Below are 23,067 nucleotides of genomic sequence, written 5' to 3'. Positions count from 1 at the left end.
CCACATATTACAACCATGGAGGGGATATGCGCTCGGTGTTCCTGTGAACTTAACGATCACCGCATCAAATCAAAAAAAATCTAAAACCAAGAGTTTCTAGTCGATTGATGATGAATGTTGTTCCCTGGGAGTGGGGAGGAGTACATGCACGGACGAAGTATTCTATTCACACAAACAGAAAGCAGATCAGATCAGAAAGAGTCGTTGTTGGCGTCATCATTGCAGGAAGTAGCGAGAGATGAAGAAGAGGAAGCCGATGAGGAGGTTGTCGTAGATGAGCAGGCCCTTCTGGCCGAAGGTGAGGGAGTTGTCGCCCAGCCCGAACTGTTGGTTCTGCGCGAACCCGACGATCTCCACGCTCTTGCTCTCGAAGGAGGACTGCGTGGCGCCGCAGGTGGGGCACCACCAGTCGTCGGGCAGCTGCGCGAAGGGGAGGCCCGGCGGCACCGGGTACGACGGGTCCCCTGCCGCCTGGTCGTAGCGGTACCCGCAGGACCGGCACTCGTGGACCCCCGTGTTCAGCACCGCGAACTTCTCCTCGAACCTCATCAGGTCCAGCTTTGGCCCGCCGTCCTCGTCCTCCTGCTGATGTGTGCTCTCTGTCCCTGCAGCCGGCGGCGGCGGCGGCTCAAGCGGCTTGTCGTTCTTGGTGACGTCGACGGAGTGGCGCGCCAAGTGGTGGCTGCTGACGACGGGCCTAAGGTAGAGGATGTGGTGGAGGTGTAGGCAGCAGGAGGACGATGGCGGTGTTCTTGGGTGCTGCTTGGACACCATGCCCATGCCAATGCATGGGTGGACTAGCCTGGCTGCTGCATAGGCTAACGCCATCGTCAATCTCTCTCTCTCTGTCTCACTCTGGACTCCTCCTGGATAGAAACGGTATATGCCCTAGCTAGGGAAGAAAGCTAGGAGCTGGCCTAGGGAAGGAGAGGGAAGCAGGAATCCATGGAGGGGATATGCGCTCGGTGTTCCTGTGATGGCCACGGGCATCATGAACACAAATGGAGGCCAGGCCATGGGTGGATAAGATATGTGTGCACCACGCGTACCCTCCTCTACCACTCTGCCTATGACATGCTTTGTGTCTAGTTTGTAGTTTTGTTGCCCACATATTACAACCAAATGAGTGTAAATTGTTTGTTTGAGACCGTAAACTAATTCAAATAAAAACGTTGTCAACTACAAAGTTGAATAATTTTTGAAGTTCTACAACTTTCATTTTGACACTTTTTTCATCCGAGGTCGTTTGCAAAATTTGAATTTTAAATTTGACAAATTTAGATACAATTTTTGAGAGACGAAATGATTTCAAAAAAAAAGTTGTCAACTATAAAGTTTTATAACTTTCAGAGATCTACAACTTTTATTTTAGTGGTTTCATCATATGAGGTCGTTTGAAAAACTCGAAAAATTAAGGATAAAAATGATTTCTAGTGGCGGTTCCTTAAGAAAACCGCCACTAGAAATCGATTTCTACTGGCGGTTTTCTTAAGGAACCGCCTCTGGAAATACGATTTCTAGTGGCGGTTTTCTTAAGAAACCGCCACTAAAAATAGCACAGGCGGTTGGTGATGGCCACGGGTATCAGGAACACAGATGGAGGCCAGGCCATGGGTGGATAAGATATGTGTGCACCACGCGTACCCTCCTCTACCACTCTGCCTATGACATGCTTTGTGTCTAGTTTGTACTTTTGTTGCCCACATATTACAACCATGGAGGGGATATGCGCTCGGTGTTCCTGTGAACTTAACGATCACCGCATTAAATCAAAAAAAATCTAAAACCAAGAGTTTCTAGTCCATTGATGATGAATGTTGTTCCCTAGGTATATGCCCTAGCTAGGGAAGAAAGCTAGGAGCTGGCCTAGGGAAGGAGAGGGAAGCAGGAATTCATGGAGGGGATATGCGCTCGGTGTTCCTGTGATGGCCACGGGCATCAGGAACACAGATGGAGGCCAGGCCATGGGTGGATAAGATATGTGTGCACCACGCGTACCCTCCTCTACCACCCTGCCTATGACATGCTTTGTGTCTAGTTTGTAGTTTTGTTGCCCACATATTACAACCAAATGAGTCTAAATTGCTTGTTTGAGACCGTAAACGAATTCAAAGAAAAAAGTTGTCAACTACAAAGTTGAATAATTTTTGAAGTTCTACAACTTTCATTTTGACACTTTTTTCATCCGAGGTCGTTTGCAAAATTTGAATTTTAAATTTGACAAATTTAGATACAATTTTTGAGAGACAAAATGATTTAAAAAAAAGTTGTCAACTATAAAGTTTTATAACTTTCAGAGATCTACAACTTTTATTTTGGTGGTTTCATCATACGAGGTCGTTTGAAAAACTCGAAAAATTAAGGATAAAAATGATTTCTAGTGGCGGTTCCTTAAGAAAACCGCCACGAGAAATCGATTTCTACTAGCGGTTCCTTAAGAAAACCGCCACTAGAAATCCATGATTTCTAGTGGCGGTTTTCTTAAGGAACCGCCTCTGGAAATACGATTTCTAGTGCCGGTTTTCTTAAGAAACCGCCACTAAAAATAGCACAGGCGGTTGGTGATGGCCACGGGCATCAGGAACACAGATGGAGGCCAGGCCATGGGTGGATAAGATATGTGTGCACCACGCGTACCCTCCTCTACCACTCTGCCTATGACATGCTTTGTGTCTAGTTTGTACTTTTGTTGCCCACATATTACAACCATGGAGGGGATATGCGCTCGGTGTTCCTGTGAACTTAACGATCACCGCATCAAATCAAAAAAAAAATCTAAAACCAAGAGTTTCTAGTCGATTGATGATGAATGTTGTTCCCTGGGTATATGCCCTAGCTAGGGAAGGAGAGGGAAGCAGGAATTCATGGAGGGGATATGCGCTCGGTGTTCCTGTGATGGCCACGGGCATCAGGAACACAGATGGAGGCCAGGCCATGGGTGGATAAGATATGTGTGCACCACGCGTACCCTCCTCTACCACTCTGCCTATGACATGTTTTGTGTCTAGTTTGTAGTTTTGTTGCCACATATTACAACCAAATGAGTGTAAATTGCTTGTTTGAGACCGTAAACGAATTCAAATAAAAAAGTTGTCAACTACAAAGTTGAATAATTTTTGAAGTTCTACAACTTTCATTTTGACACTTTTTTCATACGAGGTCGTTTGCAAAATTTGAATTTTAAATTTGACAAATTTAGATACAATTTTTGAGAGACAAAATGATTTCAAAAAAAAGTTGTCAACTATAAAGTTTTATAACTTTCAGAGATCTACAACTTTTATTTTGGTGGTTTCATCATACGAGGTTGTTTGAAAAACTCGAAAAATTAAGGATAAAAATGATTTCTAGTGGCGGTTCCTTGAGAAAACCGCCACGAGAAATCGATTTCTACCGGCGGTTCCTTAAGAAAACCGCCACTAGAAATCCATGATTTTCTAGTGGCGGATTTCTTAAGAAACCGCCACTAAAAATAGCACAGGCGGTTGGTGATGGCCACAGGCATCAGGAACACAGATGGAGGCCAGGCCATGGGTGGATAAGATATGTGTGCACCACGCGTACCCTCCTCTACCACTCTGCCTATGACATGTTTTGTGTCTAGTTTGTAGTTTTGTTGCCCACATATTACAACCATGGAGGGGATATGAGCTCGGTGTTCCTGTGAACTTAACGATCACCGCATCAAATCAAAAAAAATCTAAACCAAAGAGTTTCTAGCCGATTGATGATGAATGTTGTTCCCTGGGAGTGGGGAGGAGTAGATGCACGGACGAAGTATTCTATTCACACAAACAGAAAGCAGATCAGATCAGAAAGAGTCGTTGTTGGCGTCATCATTGCAGGAAGTAGCCGGAGATGAAGAAGAGGAAGCCGATGAGGAGGCTGCCGTAGATGAGCAGTCCCTTCTGACCAGAGGTGAGGGAGTTGCCGCCCATCCCGAACTGCTGGTTCTGCGCGAACCCGGCGATCTCCACGCTCTTTCTCTCGAAGAAGCACTGCGCGACGCCACAGTTGGGGCACCGCCAGTCGTCGGGCAGCTGCGCGAAGGGGATGCCCGGCAGCACCGGGTACGACGGGTCCCCCGCCGCCTGGTCGTAGCGGTACCCGCAGGACCGGCACTCGTGGACCCCCGTGTTCAGCACCGCGAACTTCTCCTCGAACCGCCTCGGGTCCAGCTTTAGCCCGCCATCCTCGTCCTCCTGCTGCTGCGTGCTCTCTGTCTCTGCAGCCGCCGGCGGCGGCGGCTCAAGCGGCTTGTCGTCCTTGGTGACGTCGACGGAGTGGCGAGCCAAGTGGTGGCTGCTGGCGACGAGCCTAAGGTAGACGATGTGGTGGAGGTGTAGGCAGCAGGAGGACGGCAGCGGTGTTCTTGGGTGCTGCTTGGACACCATGCCCATGCCAATGCATGGGTGGACTAGCCTGGCTGCTGCAACGGCTAACGCCATCGTCAATCTCTCTCTCTCTCTCTGAACTCCTCCTGGATAGAAACGGTATATGCCCTAGCTAGGGAAAAAGCTAGGAGCTGGCCTAGGGAAGGAGAGGGAAGCAGGAATCCATGGAGGGGATATGCGCTCGGTGTTCCTGTGATGGCCCCGGGCATCAGGAACACAGATGGAGGCCAGGCCATGGGTGGATAAGATATGTGTGCACCACGCGTACCCTCCTCTACCACTCTGCCTATGACATGCTTTGTGTCTAGTTTGTAGTTTTGTTGCCCACATATTACAACCATGGAGGGGATATGCGCTCGGTGTTCCTGTGAACTTAACGATCACCGCATCAAATCAAAAAAAATCTAAAACAAAGAGTTTCTAGTCGATTGATGATGAATGTTGTTCCCTGGGAGTGGGGAGGAGTAGATGCACGGACGAAGTATTCTATTCACACAAACGGAAAGCAGATCAGATCAGAAAGAGTCGTTGTTGGCGTCATCATTGCAGTAAGTAGCCGGAGATGAAGAAGAGGAAGCCGATGAGGAGGCTGCCGTAGATGAGCAGGCCCTTCTGACCGGAGGTGAGGGAGTTGTCGCCCAGCCCGAACTGCTGGTTCTGCGCGAACCCGGCGATCTCCACGCTCTTGCTCTCGAAGAAGGACTGCGCGGCGCCGCATGTGGGGCACCGCCAGTCGTCGGGCAGCTGCGCGAAGGGGAGGCCCGGCAGCACCGGGTACGACGGGTCCCCCGCCGCCTGGTCGTAGCGGTACCCGCAGGACCGGCACTCGTGGACCCCCGTGTTCAGCACCGCGAACTTCTCCTCGAACCGCCTCGGGTCCAGCTTTGGCCCACCGTCCTCGTCCTCCTCCTGCTGCGTGCTCTCTATCTCTGCAGCCGCTGCCGGCGGCGACTCAAGCGGCTTGTCGTCCTTTGTGACGTAGACGGAGTGGCGCGCCATGTGGTGGCTGCTGGCGACGGGCCTAAGGTAGAGGATGTGGTGGAGGTGTAGGCAGCAGGAGGACGACAGCGGTGTTCTTGGGTGCTGCTTGGACACCATGCCCATGCCAATGCATAGGTGGACTAGCCTGGCTGCTGCACATGCTAACGCCATCGTCAATCTCTCTCTCTCTGGACTCCTCCTAGATAGAAACGATATATGCCCTAGCTAGGGAAGAAAGCTAAGAGATGGCCTAGGGAAGGAGAGGGAAGCAGGAATCCATGGAGGGGAAATGCGCTCGGTGTTCGTGTGATGGCCACGGGCATCAGGAACACAAATGGAGGCCAGGCCATGCGTTTATAAGATATGTGTGCACCACACGTAACGTCCTCTACCACTCTGCCTATGGCATGCTTTTTGTCTAGTTTGTAGTTTTGTTGCCCACATATTACAACCAAATGAGTGTAAATTGCTTGTTTGAGACCGTAAATGAATTGAAATAAAAAAGTTGTCAACTACAAATTTGAATAATTTTTGAAGTTCTACAACTTTCATTTTGACACTTTTTTCATCCGAGGTCGTTTGCAAAATTTGAATTTTAAATTTGACAAATTTAGATACAATTTTTGAGAGACGAAATGATTTCAAAAAAAAGTTGTCAACTATAAAGTTTTATAACTTTCAGAGATCTACAACTTTTATTTTGGTGGTTTCATCATACGAGGTCGTTTGAAAAACTCGAAAAATTAAGGATAAAAATGATTTCTAGTGGCGGTTCCTTAAGAAAACCGCCACTAGAAATCGATTTCTACTGGCGGTTTCTTAAGAAAACCGCCACTAGAAACCCATGATTTCTAGTGGCGGTTTTCTTAAGAAACCACCACTAGAAATAGCACAGGCGGTTGGTGATGGCCACGGGCATCAGGAACACAGATGGAGGCCAGGCCATGGGTGGATAAGATATGTGTGCACCACGCGTACCCTCCTCTACCACTCTGCCTATGACATGCTTTGTGTCTAGTTTGTAGTTTTGTTGCCCACATATTACAACCATGGAGGGGATATGCGCTCGGTGTTCCTGTGAACTTAACGATCACCGCATCAAATCAAAAAATCTAAAACCAAGAGTTTCTAGTCGATTGATGATGAATGTTGTTCCCTAGGAGTGGAGAGGAGTACATGCACGGATGAAGTATTCTATTCACACAAACGGAAAGCAAATCAGATCAGAAAGAGTCGTTGTTGGCATCATCATTGCAGGAAGTAGCCGGAGATGAAGAAGAGGAAGCCGATGAGGAGGCTGCCGTAGATGAGCAGGTCCTTCTGGCCGGAGGTGAGGGAGTTGCCGCCCAGCCCGAACTGCTGGTTCTGCGCGAACCCGACGATCTCCACGCTCTTGCTCTCGAAGAAGGACTGCGTGGCGCCGCAGGTGGGGCACCGCCAGTCGTCGGGCAGCTGCGCGAAGGGGAGGCCCGGCGGCACCGGGTACGACGGGTCCCCCGCCTCCTGGTCGTAGCGGTACCCGCAGGACCGGCACTCGTGGACCCCCGTGTTCAGCACCGCGAACTTCTCCACGAACCGCCTCGGGTCCAGCTTTGGCCCGCCGTCCTCGTCCTCCTCCTGCTGTGTGCTCTCTGTCTATGCAGCCGCCGGCGGCGGCGGCTCAAGCGGCTTGTCGTCCTTGGTGACGTCGACGGAGTGGCGCGCCAAGTGGTGGCTGCTGGCGACGGGCCTAAGGTAGAGGATGTGGTGGAGGTGTAGGCAGCAGGAGGACGGTGGCGGTGTTCTTGGGTGATGCTTGGACACCATGCCCATGCCAATGCATGGGTGGACTAGCCTGGCTGCTGCACAGGCTAACGCCATCGTCAATCTCTCTCTCTCTCTCTGTGTGTGTGTGTGTGTCTCTCTGGACTCCTCCTGGATAGAAACGGTATATGCCCTAGCTAGGGAAGAAAGCTAGGAGCTGGCCTAGGGAAGGAGAGGGAAGCAGGAATCCATGGAGGGGATATGCGCTCGGTGTTCCTGTGATGGCCACGGGCATCAGGAACACAGATGGAGGCCAGGCCATGGGTGGATAAGATATGTGTGCACCACGCGTACCCTCCTCTACCGCTCTGCCTATGACATGCTTTGTGTCTAGTTTGTAGTTTTGTTGCCCACATATTACAACCAAATGAGTGTAAATTGCTTATTTGAGACCGTAAACTAATTCAAATAAAAACGTTGTCAACTACAAAGTTGAATAATTTTTAATCCGAGGTCGTTTGCAAAATTTGAATTTTAAATTTGACAAATTTAGATACAATTTTTGAGAGACGAAATGATTTCAAAAAAAAACAGTTGTCAATTATAAAGTTTTATAACTTTCAGAGATATACAACTTTTATTTTGGTGGTTTCATCATACGAGGTTGTTTGAAAAACTCGAAAAATTAAGGATAAAAATGATTTCTAGTGGCGGTTTTCTTAAGGAACCGCCTCTGGAAATACGATTTCTAGTGGCGGTTTTCTTAATAAACCGCCACTAAAAATAGCACAGGCGGTTGGTGATGGCCACGGGCATCAGGAACACAGATGGAGGCCAGGCCATGGGTGGATAAGATATGTGTGCACCACGCGTACCCTCCTCTACCACTCTGCCTATGACATGCTTTGTGTGTAGTTTGTAGTTTTGTTGCCCACATATTACAACCATGGAGGGGATATGCGCTCGGTGTTCCTGTGAACTTAACGATCACCGCATCAAATCAAAAAAAATCTAAAACCAAGAGTTTCTACTCGATTGATGATGAATGTTGTTCCCTGGGAGTGGGGAGGAGTACATGCACGGACGAAGTATTCTATTCACACAAACGGAAAGCAGATAAGATCAGAAAGAGTCGTTGTTGGCGTCATCATTGCAGGAAGTAGCCGGAGATGAAGAAGAGGAAGTCGATGAGGAGGCTGCCATAGATGAGCAGGCCCTTCTGGCCGGAGGTGAAGGAGTTGCCGCCCAGCCCGAACTGCTGGTTCTGCGCGAACCCGGCAATCTCCACGCTCTTGCTCTCGAAGAAGTCTGCGCGGCGCCGCAGGTGGGGCACCGCCAGTCGTCGGGCAGCTGCGCGAAGGGGAGGCCCGACGGCACCGGGTACGACGGGTCCCCCGCCGCCTGGTCGTAGCGGTGCCCGTAGGACCGGCACTCGTGGACCCCCGTGTTCAGCACCGCGAACTTCTCCTCGAACCGCCTCGGGTCCAGCTTTGGCCCGCCGTCCTCGTCCTCCTGCTGATGCGTGCTCTCTGTCTCTACAGCCGCCGGCAGCGGCGGCTCAAGCGGCTTGTCGTCCTTGGTGACGTAGACGGAGTGGCGCGCCAAGTGGTGGCTGCTGGCGACGGGCCTAAGGTAGAGGATGTGGTGGATGTGTAGGCAGCAGGAGGACGGCGGCGGTGTTCTTGGGTGCTGCTTGGACACCATGCCCATGCCAATGCTTGGGTGGACTAGCCTGGCTGCTGCACAGGCTAACACCATCGTCAATCTCTCTCTCTCTCTGAAAGAGAAATGTGTCTTTGGGCCATTTCTAAGTATTTTGGTGATTTAGTATCCAACACAAGTGCCTAAGTGTAGATCTATGCAAAGTGGTGGACAAAGTGCAAATCAAGTCAAAAGGTATGTTTCTAGACTTAGTACATTGTTTTATGGACTGATGTATTGTGTCTCAGTGCTGGAAACAGGAGAAATCAAATTGGAAAAGAGATGGCTTTGTTCAGCCAAAGTCTGCTCAGTCTGGGTGCACCGGACAGTGTCCGGTGCGCCAGGCAGACTCAGGCAAACTTGCTGCTCTCGGGAAGTAATTAACGGCGTACGGCTAAAATTCACCGGACTGTCCGGTGTGCACCGGATTGTCCGGTGAGCCAACGGTCGGCCGCACGATCCGCGCGGGACACGTGGTCAAGCCAACGGCTAGTAGGGGGCACCGGACTGTCCGGTGTGCACCGGACAGTGTCCGGTGCGCCAACGGCTCCAAGTCTGCCAACGGTCGGCTTCGCCAAATAAGGAAGGAAATCCGCACCAGACAGTGTCCGGTGGTGCACCGGACTATCCGGTGCGCCAGGTGAAAGTCGCCTAGAGGGGGGGTGAATAGGGCAAAACTGAAATTCTCAAAAATAATCACAACTACAAGTCGGGTTAGCGTTAGAAATATAATCAAGTTCGCGAGAGAGGGTGCAAAACAAATCGCAAGCAAATAAGAACTGTGACATGTGGATTTGTTTTACCGAGGTTCGGTTCTCGCAAACCTACTCCCCGTTGAGGTGGTCACAAAGACCGGGTCTCTTTCAACCCTTTCCCTCTCTCTCAAACGGTCCCTCGGACCGAGTGAGCTTTTCTTCTCAATCACTTGGAACACAAAGTTCCCACAAGGACCACCACAAGATTGGTGTCTCTTTCCTCAATTACAAGTGAGTTTGATCGCAATGAAGAATCAAAGAAAGAAGAAAGCAATCCAAGCGCAAGAGCTCGAAAGAACACAAGCAAATCTCTCTCACTAATCACTAGGGCGTTGTGTGGAGTTTGGAGAGGATTTGATCACTTGGGTGTGTCTAGAATTGAATGCTAGAGCCCTTGTAAGTAGTTGAAGTGGGAAAACATGGATGACTTGAATGTGGGGTGGTTGGGGGTATTTATAGCCCCAACCACCAAACTAGCCGTTTGGTGGTGACTGACTGTCGTATGGTGCACCGGACATTCCGGTGCACACCGGACATGTCCGGTGCGCCAGCCACGTCACCAGGCCGTTGGGATTCGATCGTTGGAGCTTCTGACTTCTGGGCCCGCCTGGCTGTCCGGTGTACACCGGACAAGTACTGTAGATTGTCCGGTGCACCATCTCGCGCGTGCCTGACTTCTGCGCGCTTCTGGCGCGCATTAAATGCGTCTGCAGGTGACCGTTGGCGCGAAGTAGTCGTTGCCCCGCTGGCTCACTGGACAGTCCGGTGTACACCGGACATGTCCGGTGAATTATAGCGGAGCAAATTCCCGAAGCTGGCGAGTTCCAGAGTCGCTCTTCCTTGGAGCACCGGACAGTGTCTGGTGTACACCGGACAGTCCGGTGAATTATAGCGGAGCGCCTCTGGATTTTCCCGAAGGTGAAGAGTTCAGCGTGAAGTCCCCTTGTGCACCGGACACTGTCCGGTGGCACACCGGACAGTCCGGTGCGCCAGACCAGAGGTGCCTTCGGTTATCCCTTGCTCTCGTTGTTGAACCCCATACTTGGTCTTTTTATTGGCTAAGTGTGAACCTTTGGCACCTGTATAACTTGTACACTAGAACAAACTAGTTAGTCCAATTATTTGTGTTGGGCAATTCAACCACCAAAATCAATTAGGAACTAGGTGTAAGCCTAATTCCCTTTCAATCTCCCCCTTTTTGGTGATTGATGCCAACACAAACCAAAGCAAATGTAGAAGTGCATAATTGAACTAGTTTGCATAATGTAAGTGCAAAGGTTGCTTGGAATTGAGCCAATATTAATACTTATATGATATGCATGGATTGTTTCTTCATTTTTAATATTTTGGACCACGCTTGCACCACTTGTTTTGTTTTTGCAAATTCTTTTGTAAATCCTTTTCAAAGTTCTTTTGCAAATAGTCAAAGGTAAATGAATAAGATTTTGTGAAGCATTTTTAAGACTTGAATTTTTCTCCCCATGTTTCAAATGCCTTTCCTTTGACTAAACAAAACTCCCCCTAAATAAAATTCTCCTCTTAGAGTTCAACAGGGTTTTGATATATCAATTTTGAAATGCTACTTTCTCCCCCTTTTGAACATAATAAGATACCAATTTTAAATTTATCTATTGAGAATCATACCAATGGAAAAACTCTTTTTAAAATTAGGTGGTGGTGCGGTCGGTCCTTTTGCTTTGGGCTAATACTTTCTCCCCCTTTGGCATGAATCGCCAAAAACGGAGTCATTAGAGCCCTTTAGAATTACTCTCTCCCCCTTTGGTCATAAATGAATGAGTGAAGATTATACCAAAGACGGAGTCCTTTTCTCTCCCCTAAAGATGGAGAGTTGCTCGGAGTGACGGCGAAGGATGGGTTACGGAGTGGAAGCCTTTGTCTTCGCTGAAGACTCCAATTTCCTTTCAATACTCCTATGACTTGGTTTGAAATGGACTTGAAAACACATTAGTCATAGCATATGAAAGAGACATGATCAAAGGTATATAAATGAGCTATGTGTGCAAATCAACAAAAGAAGTTCCTAGAATCAAGAATATTTAGCTCATGCCTAAGTTTGTTAAATGTTTGTTCATCAAGTGGCTTGGTAAAGATATCGGCTAATTGATCTTTAGTATTAATGTAAGAAATCTCGATATCTCCTTTTTGTTGGTGATCCCTTAAAAAGTGATACCGAATGGCTATGTGCTTAGTGCGGCTATGCTCAACGGGATTATCCGCCATGCGGATTGCACTCTCATTATCACATAGAAGAGGAACTTTGGTCAATTTGTAACCATAGTCCCTAAGGGTTTGCCTCATCCAAAGTAGTTGCGCGCAACAATGTCCTGCGGCAATGTACTCGGCTTCGGCGGTAGAAAGAGCGACCGAATTTTGCTTCTTTGAAGCCCAAGACACCAAGGATCTTCCCAAGAACTGGCAAGTCCCCGATGTGCTCTTTCTATTGATTTTACACCCCGCCCAATCGGCATCCGAATAACCAATCAAATCAAAAGTGGATCCCCTAGGATACCAAATCCCAAACTTAGGAGTATAAACTAAGTATCTCAAGATTCGTTTTACGGCCGTAAGGTGAGCTTCCTTAGGGTTGGCTTGGAATCTTGCACACATGCATACGGAAAGCATAATATCCGGTCGAGATGCACATAAGTAGAGTAAGGAACCTATCATCGACCGGTATACCTTTTGATTGACGGATTTACCTCCTTCGTCGAGGTCGAGATGCCCATTGGTTCCCATGGGTGTCTTGATGGGTTTGGCATCCTTCATTCCAAACTTGCTTAAAATATCTTGAGTATACTTCGTTTGGCTTAGGAAGGTGCCCTCTTGGAGTTGCTTTACTTGAAATCCTAAAAAATACTTCAACTCCCCCATCATAGACATCTCAAATTTTTGTGTCATGATCCTACTAAATTCTTCACATGTAGACTCATTAGTAGACCCAAATATAATATCATCAACATAAATTTGGCAAACAAACAAGTCATTTTCAAGAGTTTTAGTGAATAAAGTAGGATCAGCCTTTCCGACGTTGAATCCATTAGTGATAAGGAAATCCCTAAGGCATTCATACCATGCTCTTGGGGCTTGCTTGAGCCCATAAAGCGCCTTAGAGAGTTTATACACATGGTGAGGGTACTCACTATTTTCAAAGCCGGGAGGTTGCTCAACATAGACCTCTTCCTTGATTGGTCCATTGAGGAAGGCACTCTTCACGTCCATTTGGTAAAGCTTGAAGCCATGGTAAGTAGCATAGGCTAATAATATTCGAATTGACTCAAGCCTAGCTACGGGTGCATAGGTTTTACCGAAATCCAAACCTTCGACTTGGGAGTATCCCTTGGCCACAAGTCGAGCTTTGTTCCTTATCACCACACCATGCTCATCTTGCTTGTTGCGGAAGACCCATTTGGTTCCTACAACATTTTGATTAGGACGTGGAACTAAATGCCATACCTCATTCCTCGTGAAGTTGTTGAGCTCCTCTTGCATCGCCACCACCCAATCCGAATCTTGAAGTGCTTCCTCTACCATGTGTGGCTCAATAGAGGAAACAAAAGAGTAATGCTCACAAAAATGTGCAACACGAGATCTAGTGGTTACCCCCTTATGAATGTCGCCGAGGATGGTGTCGACGGGGTGATCTCGTTGGATTGCTTGGTGGACTCTTGGGTGTGGCGGTCTTGGTTCATCATCCTCTTTATCTTGATCATTTGCATCTCCCCCTTGATCATTGCCGTCATCTTGAGGTGGCTCATTTGCTTGATCTTCTCCTTCATCAACTTGAGCCTCATCCTCATTTTGAGTTGGTGGAGATGCTTGCGTGGAGGAGGATGGTTGATCTTGTGCATTTGGAGGCTCTTCGGATTCCTTAGGACACACATCCCCAATGGACATGTTCCTTAGCGCGATACATAGAGCCTCTTCAATACCTATCTCATCAAGATCAACTTGCTCTACTTGAGAGCCGTTAGTCTCATCAAACACAACGTCACAGGAGACTTCAACTTGTCCGGAGGACTTGTTAAAGACTCTATATGTCCTTGTGTTTGAATCATATCCTAGTAAAAAGCCTTCTACAGTCTTAGGAGCAAATTTAGATTTTCTACATCTTTTAACAAGAATAAAGCATTTGCTACCAAAGACTCTAAAATATGAAATGTTGGGCTTTTTACCGGTTAGGAGTTCATAGGATGTCTTCTTGAGGATTCGGTGTAGATACAACCGGTTGATGGCGTAGCAGGCGGTGTTGACCGCCTCGGCCCAAAACCGATCTGATGTCTTGTACTCATCAAGCATGGTTCTAGCCATGTCCAATAGAGTTCGATTCTTCCTCTCCACTACACCATTTTGTTGTGGCGTGTAGGGAGAAGAGAACTCATGCTTGATGCCCTCCTCCTCAAGGAAGCCTTCGATTTGTGAGTTCTTGAACTCCGTCCCGTTGTCGCTTCTAATTTTCTTGATCCTTAAGCCGAACTCGTTTTGAGCCCGTCTCAAGAATCCCTTTAAGGTCTCTTGGGTATGAGATTTTTCCTGCAAAAAGAACACCCAAGTGAAGCGAGAATAGTCATCCACAATAACTAGACAGTACTTACTCCCGCCGATGCTTATGTAAGCAATCGGGCCGAATAGATCCATGTGTAGGAGCTCTAGTGGTCTGTCGGTCGTCATGATGTTCTTGTGTGGATGATGGGCACCAACTTGCTTTCCTGCTTGGCATGCGCTACATATCCTGTGTTTCTCAAAATGAACATTTGTTAATCCTAAAATGTGTTCTCCCTTTAGAAGCTTTTGAAGATTCTTCATCCCAACATGGGCTAGTCGGCGGTGCCAGAGCCAACCCATGTTAGTCTTAGCAATTAAGCAAGTGTCGAGTTCAGCTCTATCAAAATCTACAAAGTATAGCTGACCCTCTAACACTCCCTTAAATGCTACTGAATCATCACTTCTTCTAAAGACAGTGACACCTATATCAGTGAATAAACAGTTGTAGCCCATTTTGCATAATTGAGATACAGAAAGCAAATTGTAATCTAAAGAATCTACAAGAAAAACATTGGAAATAGAGTGGTCAGGAGATATAGCAATTTTACCCAATCCTTTGACCAAACCTTGATTTCCATCCTCGAATGTGATAGCTCATTGGGGATCTTGGTTTTTCTCGTAGAAGGAGAACATCTTCTTCTCCCCTGTCATGTGGTTTGTGCACCCGCTGTCGATAATCCAACTTGAGCCCCCGGATGCATAAACCTACAAAACAAGTTTAGTTCTTCACTTTAGGTACCCAAATGGTTTTGGGTCCTTTGGCATTAGATACAAGAACTTTGGGTACCCAAACACAAGTCTTTGACCCCTTGTGCTTGCCCCCAACATATTTGGCAACTACCTTGCCGGATTTGTTAGTCAAAACATAAGATGCATCAAAAGTTTTAAATGAGATGTCATGGTCATTTGATGCACTAGGAGTTTTCTTCTTAGGCAACTTAACATGGGATTGTTGCCTAGAACTAGATGTCTCACCCTTATACATGAAAGCATGGTTAGGGCCAGAGTGAGACTTCCTAGAATGAATTCTCCTAATTTTGCTCTCAGGATAACCGGCAGGGTACAAAATGTATCCCTCGTTATCCTGAGGCATGGGAGCCTTGCCCTTAACAAAATTAGACAACTTCTTAGGAGGGGCATTAATTTTGACATTGCCTCCCTGTTGGAAGCCAATGCCATCCTTAATGCCAGGGCGTCTCCCTCTATAGAGCATGCTTCTAGCAAATTTAAATTTTTCATTTTCTAAGTCATGCTCGGCAATCTTAGCATCTAGTTTTGCTATATGATCATTTTGTTGTTTAATTAAAGCCATGTGATCATGAATAGCATTAACATCAACATCTCTACATCTAGTACAAATAGAGGTGTGCTCAATGGTAGATGTAGAGGGTTTGCAAGATTTTAGTTCAACAATCTTAGAACGCAATATATCATTTTTATCTCTAAGATCGGAAATAGTAGCATTGCAAACATCAAAATCTTTAGCCTTAGCAAGCAATTTTTCATTTTCATCTCTAAGGCTAGCAAGAGAAATGTTCAATTCTTCAATCTTAGCAAGCAAATCATCATTATCATTTCTAAGATTGGGAATTGAAACATTACAAGCAATAGAATCAACCTTAGCTACCAAATTAAAATTCTCATTTCTAAGGTTGTCTATTGTCTCATGGCAAGTGCTTAGCTCACTAGATAATTTTTCACATTTTTCAACTTCTAGAGCATAAGCATTTTTAACTTTAACATGTTTTTGTTTTCCTTGATTAGGAAGTCCTCTTGGGAGTCCAAGAGATCATCCTTTTCATGGATGGCACTAATTAATTCATTTAATTTCTCCTTTTGTTGCATGTTTAAGTTGGCAAAAAGAGTGCGCAAGTTATCTTCCTCATCACTAGCATTTTCATCACTAGAGGATTCATATCTACTGGAGGATCTAGATTTAACCTTCTTCTTTTTACCGTCCTTTGCCATGAGGCACTTGTGGCCGACGTTGGGGAAGAGAAGTCCCTTGGTGACGGCGATGTTGGTGGCGTCCTCATCGTCGGAGGAGTCGCTAGAGCTTTCGTCGGAGTCCCACTCCCGACAATCATGGGAATCGCCGCCCTTCTTCTTGTAGTATCTCTTCTTCTCCTTTCTTCTCCCCTTCTTGTCGTCGCCCCTGTCACTGTCACTAGATATAGGACATTTTGCAATAAAATGATCGGGCTTACCACATTTGTAACACACTTTCTTGGAGCGAGGTTTGTAGTCCTTCCCCCTCCTTTGTTTGAGGATTTGGCAGAAGCTCTTGATGACGAGCGCCATTTCCTCATTGTCGAGCTTGGAGGCGTCGATTGGTTGTCTACTTGGTATAGACTCCTCCTTCTTCTTCTCTGTTGCCTTAAATGCAACCGGTTGAGCTTCGGACGTGAAGGGACCGTCAAGCTCGTTGATCTTCCGTGAGCCCTTGATCATAAATTCAAAGCTCACAAAATTCCCGATTACTTCCTCGGGAGTCATTAGTGTATATCTTGGATTACCACGAATTAATTGTACTTGAGTAGGGTTAAGGAAAATAAGAGATCTTAGAATAACCTTAACCACCTCGTGGTCATCCCACTTTTTGCTCCCGAGGTTGCGCACTTGATTTACCAAGGTCTTGAGCCGGTTGTACATATCTTGTGGCTCCTCCCCTTGGCAAAGACGGAAGCGACCGAGCTCCCCCTCGATCGTTTCCCGCTTGGTGATCTTGGTGAGTTCATCACCCTCGTGCGCCGTCTTGAGCACGTCCCAAACTTCCTTGGCGCTTTTTAATCCTTGCACCTTGTTGTACTCCTCCATACTTAGAGAGGCGAGGAGTATGGTTGTGGCTTGGGAGTTGAAGTGCTCGATTTGGGCCACTTCATCCACATCATAGTCTTCATCCCCTACGGATGGTACCTGTGCTCCAAACTCAACAACATTCCATATACTTTTGTGGAGTGAGGTTAGATGAAATTTCATTAAATCACTCCACCTAGCATAATCTTCACCGTCAAAGGTTGGCGGTTTGCCTAATGGAACGGAAAGTAATGGAGTATGTCTAGAATTACGAGGATAATGTAAGGGGATCTTACTAAACTTCTTGCGCTCATGGCGCTTAGAAGTTATGGAGGGCGCGTCAGAGCCGGAGGTAGAAGGTGATGAAGTGTCGGTCTCGTAGTAGACCACCTTCCTCATCTTCTTTATTTTGTCGCCACTCCGATGCGACTTGTGAGAAGAAGTCTTCCTTTCCTTCTTCTTTTCCTTCTTCTTCTCCTTGTTGCGGGACTCTCCCGATAGAGCTTTCTCATTGCTTGTAGTGGGCTTTTCGCCGGTTTCCATCTCCTTCTTGGCGTGATCTCCCGACATCACTTCGAGCGGTTAGGCTCTAATGAAGCACCGACTTTGATACCAATTGAAAGTCGCCTAGAGGGGGGGTGAATAGGGCGAAACTGAAATTCTCAAAAATAATCACAACTACAAGCCGGGTTAGCGTTAGAAATATAATCGAGTTCGCGAGAGAGGGTGCAAAACAAATCGCAAGCAAATAAGAAGTGTGACACGCGGATTTGTTTTACTGAGGTTCGGTTCTCGCAAACCTACTCCCCGTTGAGGTGGTCACAAAGACCGGGTCTCTTTCAACCCTTTCCCTCTCTCAAACGGTCCCTCGGACCGAGTGAGCTTTTCTTCTCAATCACTTGGAACACAAAGTTCCCAAAAGGACCACCACAAGATTGGTGTCTCTTGCCTCAATTACAAGTGAGTTTGATCGCAATAAAAACTCAAAGAAAGAAGAAAGCAATCCAAGCGCAAGAGCTCGAAAGAACACAAGCAAATCTCTCTCACTAATCACTAGGGCGTTGTGTGGAGTTTGGAGAGGATTTGATCACTTGGGTGTGTCTAGAATTGAATGCTAGAGCCCTTGTAAGTAGTTGAAGTGGGAAAACTTGGATGACTTGAATGTGGGGTGGTTGGGGGTATTTATAGCCCCAACCACCAAACTAGCCGTTTGGTGGTGACTGACTGTCGTATGGTGCACCGGACAGTCCGGTGCACACCGAACATGTCCGGTGCGCCAGCCACGTCACCAGGCCGTTGGGATTCGACCGTTGGAGCTTCTGACTTCTGGGCCCGCCTGGCTGTCCGGTGTACACCGGACAAGTACTGTAGATTGTCCGGTGCACCATCTCGCACGTGCCTGACTTCTGCGCGCTTCTGGCGCGCATTAAATGCGCCTGCAAGTGACCGTTGGCGCGAAGTAGTCGTTGCCCCGCTGGCTCACCGGACAGTCCGGTGTACACCGTACATGTCCGATGAATTATAGCGGAGCAAATTCCCGAAGCTGGCGAGTTCCAGAGTCGCATTTCCTTGGAGCACCGGACAGTCCGGTGAATTATAGCGGAGCGCCTCTGGATTTTCCCGAAGGTGAAGAGTTCAGCGTGAAGTCCCCTGGTGCACCGGACACTGTCCGGTGGCACACCGGACAGTCCGGTGCGCCAGACCAGAGGTGCCTTCGGTTATCCCTTGCTCTCTTTGTTGAACCCCATACTTGGTCTTTTTATTGGCTATGTGTGAACCTTTGGCACCTGTATAACTTGTACACTAGAACAAACTAGTTAGTCCAATTATTTGTGTTTGGCAATTCAACCACCAAAATCAATTAGGAACTAGGTGTAAGCCTAATTCCCTTTCACCAGGCGACAGAAGGCAAGAATTGCCTTCTTGAAATGCTCTCAACGGCTCCTAGCTGCCTTGGGGCTATAAAAGGGCCCCTAGGCACATGGAGGAGTACACCAAGCATCCTTTGAGCATTGTTGATCACTCACACTCCATTCTTGCGAACTTGTTCGACATTCTTAGTGATTTGAGCTCCGTTCTAGTGTGAAACTTGTGATAGTCTCTTGAGCTCAAGTCTGGGTCTTGTGTGTGCGTATTTGCTGTGATCTTTGTGTCTTGTGTGAGTTGATCATCCCTCCCTTACTCCGTGCTTCTTTGTGAACATCAAAGTGTAAGGGCGAGAGGCTCCAAGTTGTGGATATTCCTCGCGAACGGGATATAGAAAAGAAAAGCAAAACACCGTGGTATTCAAGTGGGTCTTCGGACCGCTTGAGAGGGGTTGATTGCAACCCTCGTCCGTTGGGACGCCACAACGTGGAAGTAGGCAAGTGTTGTACTTGGCCGAACCACGGGATAAACCACTATGTCTATCTGTGTTGATTCTCTTGTGGTTATTGTGTTTCGCTAAGACTCTTCTCTAGCCACTTGGCATTACTGTGCTAACGCTTAACTAAGTTTTTGTGGCATTAAGTTCAAGTTTTACAGGATCACCTATTCACCCCCCCCCCTCTAGGTGCTCTCAATTGGTATCAGAGCCGTTCTCTTCAAGTAAGGGACTAATCGCCCGAAGAGATGGATCCTAAGGGCAAGGGGATCGTGATCAATGATAAGGAGAAGGAGTCCTTCGTCAACGAGCCAAAAGATGACAAGCCTACCGACTCAGGCTCGGGCCACAAACGAAGAGATGGGAAGAAGAAGACGAGGCGCATCAAGGAGATCGTCTACTACGACGACAGCGATGAGTCCTCTTCTTCCCAAAAGGACAACGACGACAACGACTACGACAAAAGAAAGACGGTTAACTCAAACTTTTCTTTCGATTATTCTCGTATTCCGCATAACTCAAATGCACATTTGCTATCCATTCCTCTTGGCAAACCTCCACACTTTGATGGGGAGGACTACGGATTTTGGAGTCACAAAATGTGTAGTCACTTGTTCTCTCTCCATCCAAGCATATGGGAGATTGTAGAGAGTGGAATGAAATTTGATAGCTCGGATAGTCCCATGTTTATAAATGAACAAATCCATAAAAATGCACAAGCTACTACTGTCCTGTTAGCATCTTTGTGCAGGGAAGAGTACAATAAGGTGAGCGGCTTGGACAATGCCAAGCAGATCTGGGACACCCTCAGGATCTCACATGAGGGGAACAACGTCACCATGCTCACCAAGATGGAGTTGGTCGAGGGCGAGCTTGGGAGATTTGCAATGATAAGGGGAGAGGAGCCAACCCAAACATACAACCGGCTCAATACCCTCATCAACAAGATAAGGAGCTACGGAAGCACGTGATGGACGGACCACGACGTCATTCGTCTAATGCTAAGGTCCTTTACTGTTCTTGATCCACATCTTGTGAACAATATTCGTGAAAATCCTAGGTACACAAAGATGTCGCCCGAAGAAGTTCTTGGGAAGTTCGTGAGCGGGCGAATGATGATAAAGGAGGCGAGATATGTGGACGACGCAATGAACGGTCCAATCCATGAGCCTCAACCCATTGCTCTCAAGGCATCAAGGAGCAAGGAGGCACTACCTAGCAAGGTAGCGCAAGTTGAGGCGGCCGGGCTCAATGATGAAGAGATGGCCCTCATCATCAAGCGCTTCAAGACGGCGCTAAAGGGACGCAAAAAGCATCCCAAAAAGACCAAGACGAAGGGGGAGCGCTCATGCTTCAAATGTGGTAAGATTGGTCATTTTATCGCTAACTGTCCTGATAATGATAGTGGCCAGGAACAAGGGAACAAGAGGGAAAAGAAGAAGAATTACAAGAAGGCCAAGGGCGAGGCGCACCTTGGAAAGGAGTGGGATTCGGATTGCTCCTCTTCCGACTCCGACAATGAAGGACTCGCCGCCACCGCCTTCAACAAATCGGCCATCTTCCCCAACGAGCATCACACTTGCCTCATGGCAAGGGAAAAGAAAGTAAGCGCTCGTAATACTAGTACTTATGCTTCTTCAAGTGAGGATGAGTCTAGTGATGATGAAATAGATTATTCATGTTTATTCAAGGGTTTAGATAGAACCAAAATAGATAAGATAAATGAATTGATTGATGCTTTAAATGATAAGAATAGATTATTAGAAAAGCAAGAGGACATTTTATATGAAGAGCATGATAAATTTGTTAGCGCGCAAAATTCTCTTGCTCTAGAAATTAAAAGGAATGAAATGTTTTCTTGTGAACTATCTACATGTCATGAAACCATTTCTACTTTAAGAGGTGTTAATGATGAATTAAATGCTAAACTAGAAGTAGCAAATAAATCTAACTCTTGTGTAGAACATGTCATAATTTGCAATAGGTGTAAAGATTTCGATATTGATGCTTGTAGTGAACACATAGCTTCTATCGCAAAGTTAAATGATGAAATGGCTAGTCTTAATGCCCAACTTAAGACTAGCAAAAGTGAATTTGATAAGCTAAAATTTGCAAGGGATGCCTATACGATTGGTAGACACCCCTCAATTAAGGATGGACTTGGCTTCAAGAGGGAAGCCAAGAACTTAACAAGCCATAAGACTCCCATTCCCGCCAAGGAAAAAGGGAAGGCCCCTATGTCTAGTAATGCTAAAAAGAACCATGCCTTTATGTATCATGATAGGAGACATTCTAGAAATGCCTATAGAAGTTATGATACTTTTGATTCATATGCTATGTTTGCTTCTAGTTCTTCCTATATGCATGATAGAGATATGTCTAGGATAAATGTTGTTCATCATATGTGAAAGGGAATTAGGCTTACACCTAGTTCCTAAATAATTTTGGTGGTTGAATTGCCCAACACAAATATTGGACTGACTAGTTTGCTCTAGTGTATAAGTTATACAGGTGCAAAAGGTTCACATCTAGCCAATAAAAAGACCAAGTGTTGGATTCAACAAAGGAGCAATAAGGCAACCGAGGGCACCTCTGGCTGGAGGCACCGGACTGTCCGGTGTGCACCGGACAGTGTCCGGTGCGCCCGTAGACTTCGTTTTCTACCCTTCGCCAGAGGACTTCGACTTCAACCCTTCGCCCTCGGGAATTCGCGGAGGCCGGCGCACTATAATTCACCGGACTGTCCGGTGTGCACCGGACATGTCTGGTGCGCCAACGAACCGCGGCCTCCGGAACTCGTCATCCTCGGGTTTTCACGACAGCCGCTCCGCTATAATTCACCGGACTGTCCGGTGTGCACCGGACTGTCCGGTGTGCCAGCGGAGCAACGGCTCTCTGCGGCGCCAACGGCTCCCTGCGCAGCATTAAATGCGCGCGCAGCGCGCGCAGACGTCAGGGCTGCCCATACCGGTGCACCGGACATCAAACAGTGCATGTCCGGTGTGCACCGGACACCTCGGCAGGCCCACAAGTCAGAAGCCTCAACGGTCAGAATCCAACGGCAATGGTGACGTGGCAGAGGCACCGGACTGTCCGGTGTGCACCGGACTGTCCGGTGCGCCATCGAACAGAGACTGCCAGCAACGGTCACTTTTGGTGGTTGGGGCTATAAATACCCCAACCACCCCACCATTCATTGCATCCAAGTTTTCCACTTCTCAACTACTACAAGAGCTCTAGCATTCAATTCTAGACACACTAAAGAGATCAAATCCTCTCCAATTCCACACAAAGCCCTAGTGACTAGTGAGAGTGATTTGCCGTGTTCATTTGAGCTCTTGCGCTTGGATTGCTTCTTTTCTTTCTCACTTGTTCTTGAGATCACAACTCCATTGTAATCAAGGCAAGAGGCACCAATTGTGTGGTGGCCCTTGCGGGGAAGTTTTGTTCCCGGATTTGATTTGAGAAGAGAAGCTCACTCGGTCCGAGGGACCGTTTGAGAGAGGGAAGGGTTGAAAGAGACCCGGCCTTTGTGGCCTCCTCAACGGGGAGTAGGTTTGCAAGAACCGAACCTCGGTAAAACAAATCTCCGTGTCTCACTTGCTTACTCGCTTGGGATTTGTTTTGCGCCCTCTCTCTCGGACTCGTTTATATTTCTAACACTAACCCGGCTTGTAGTTGTGTTTATATTTGTAAATTTCAGTTTCGCCCTATTCACCCCCCCTCTAGGCGACTATCAATTGGTATCGGAGCCCGGTGCTTCATTAGAGCC

General features: G+C 47.3%; 2 protein-coding genes and 2 pseudogenes across 2 annotated transcripts; all 4 read right to left on the bottom strand.

Annotated features, from left to right (window-relative positions):
* Positions 1-67: 67 nt before the first annotated feature.
* Positions 68-930, bottom strand: LOC109943812 (rubredoxin). The gene has a single exon (XM_020547315.1). It carries the CDS (start codon positions 826-828, stop codon positions 217-219), a length of 612 nt encoding a protein of 203 aa, XP_020402904.1. The 5' UTR covers positions 829-930; the 3' UTR covers positions 68-216.
* On the bottom strand, positions 3,778-5,558 carry LOC103645697 (tandemly duplicated rubredoxin pseudogenes; annotated as a pseudogene).
* LOC103645696 (uncharacterized) lies at positions 6,566-7,235 on the bottom strand. Its single transcript, XM_020544550.1, is given in 1 exon segment — positions 6,566-7,235. A coding segment is annotated over 1 exon segment (612 nt). The 3' UTR covers positions 6,566-6,623.
* A 905-nt stretch (positions 7,236-8,140) lies between these two features.
* On the bottom strand, positions 8,141-8,830 carry LOC103645695 (rubredoxin-like; annotated as a pseudogene).
* Positions 8,831-23,067: the final 14,237 nt, after the last annotated feature.

This window comes from Zea mays, chromosome 1 (assembly GCF_902167145.1).
Source record: "Zea mays cultivar B73 chromosome 1, Zm-B73-REFERENCE-NAM-5.0, whole genome shotgun sequence".
Classification (NCBI taxonomy): Eukaryota; Viridiplantae; Streptophyta; class Magnoliopsida; order Poales; family Poaceae; genus Zea; species Zea mays.
This window is presented reverse-complemented; position numbering and strand designations above follow the sequence as displayed.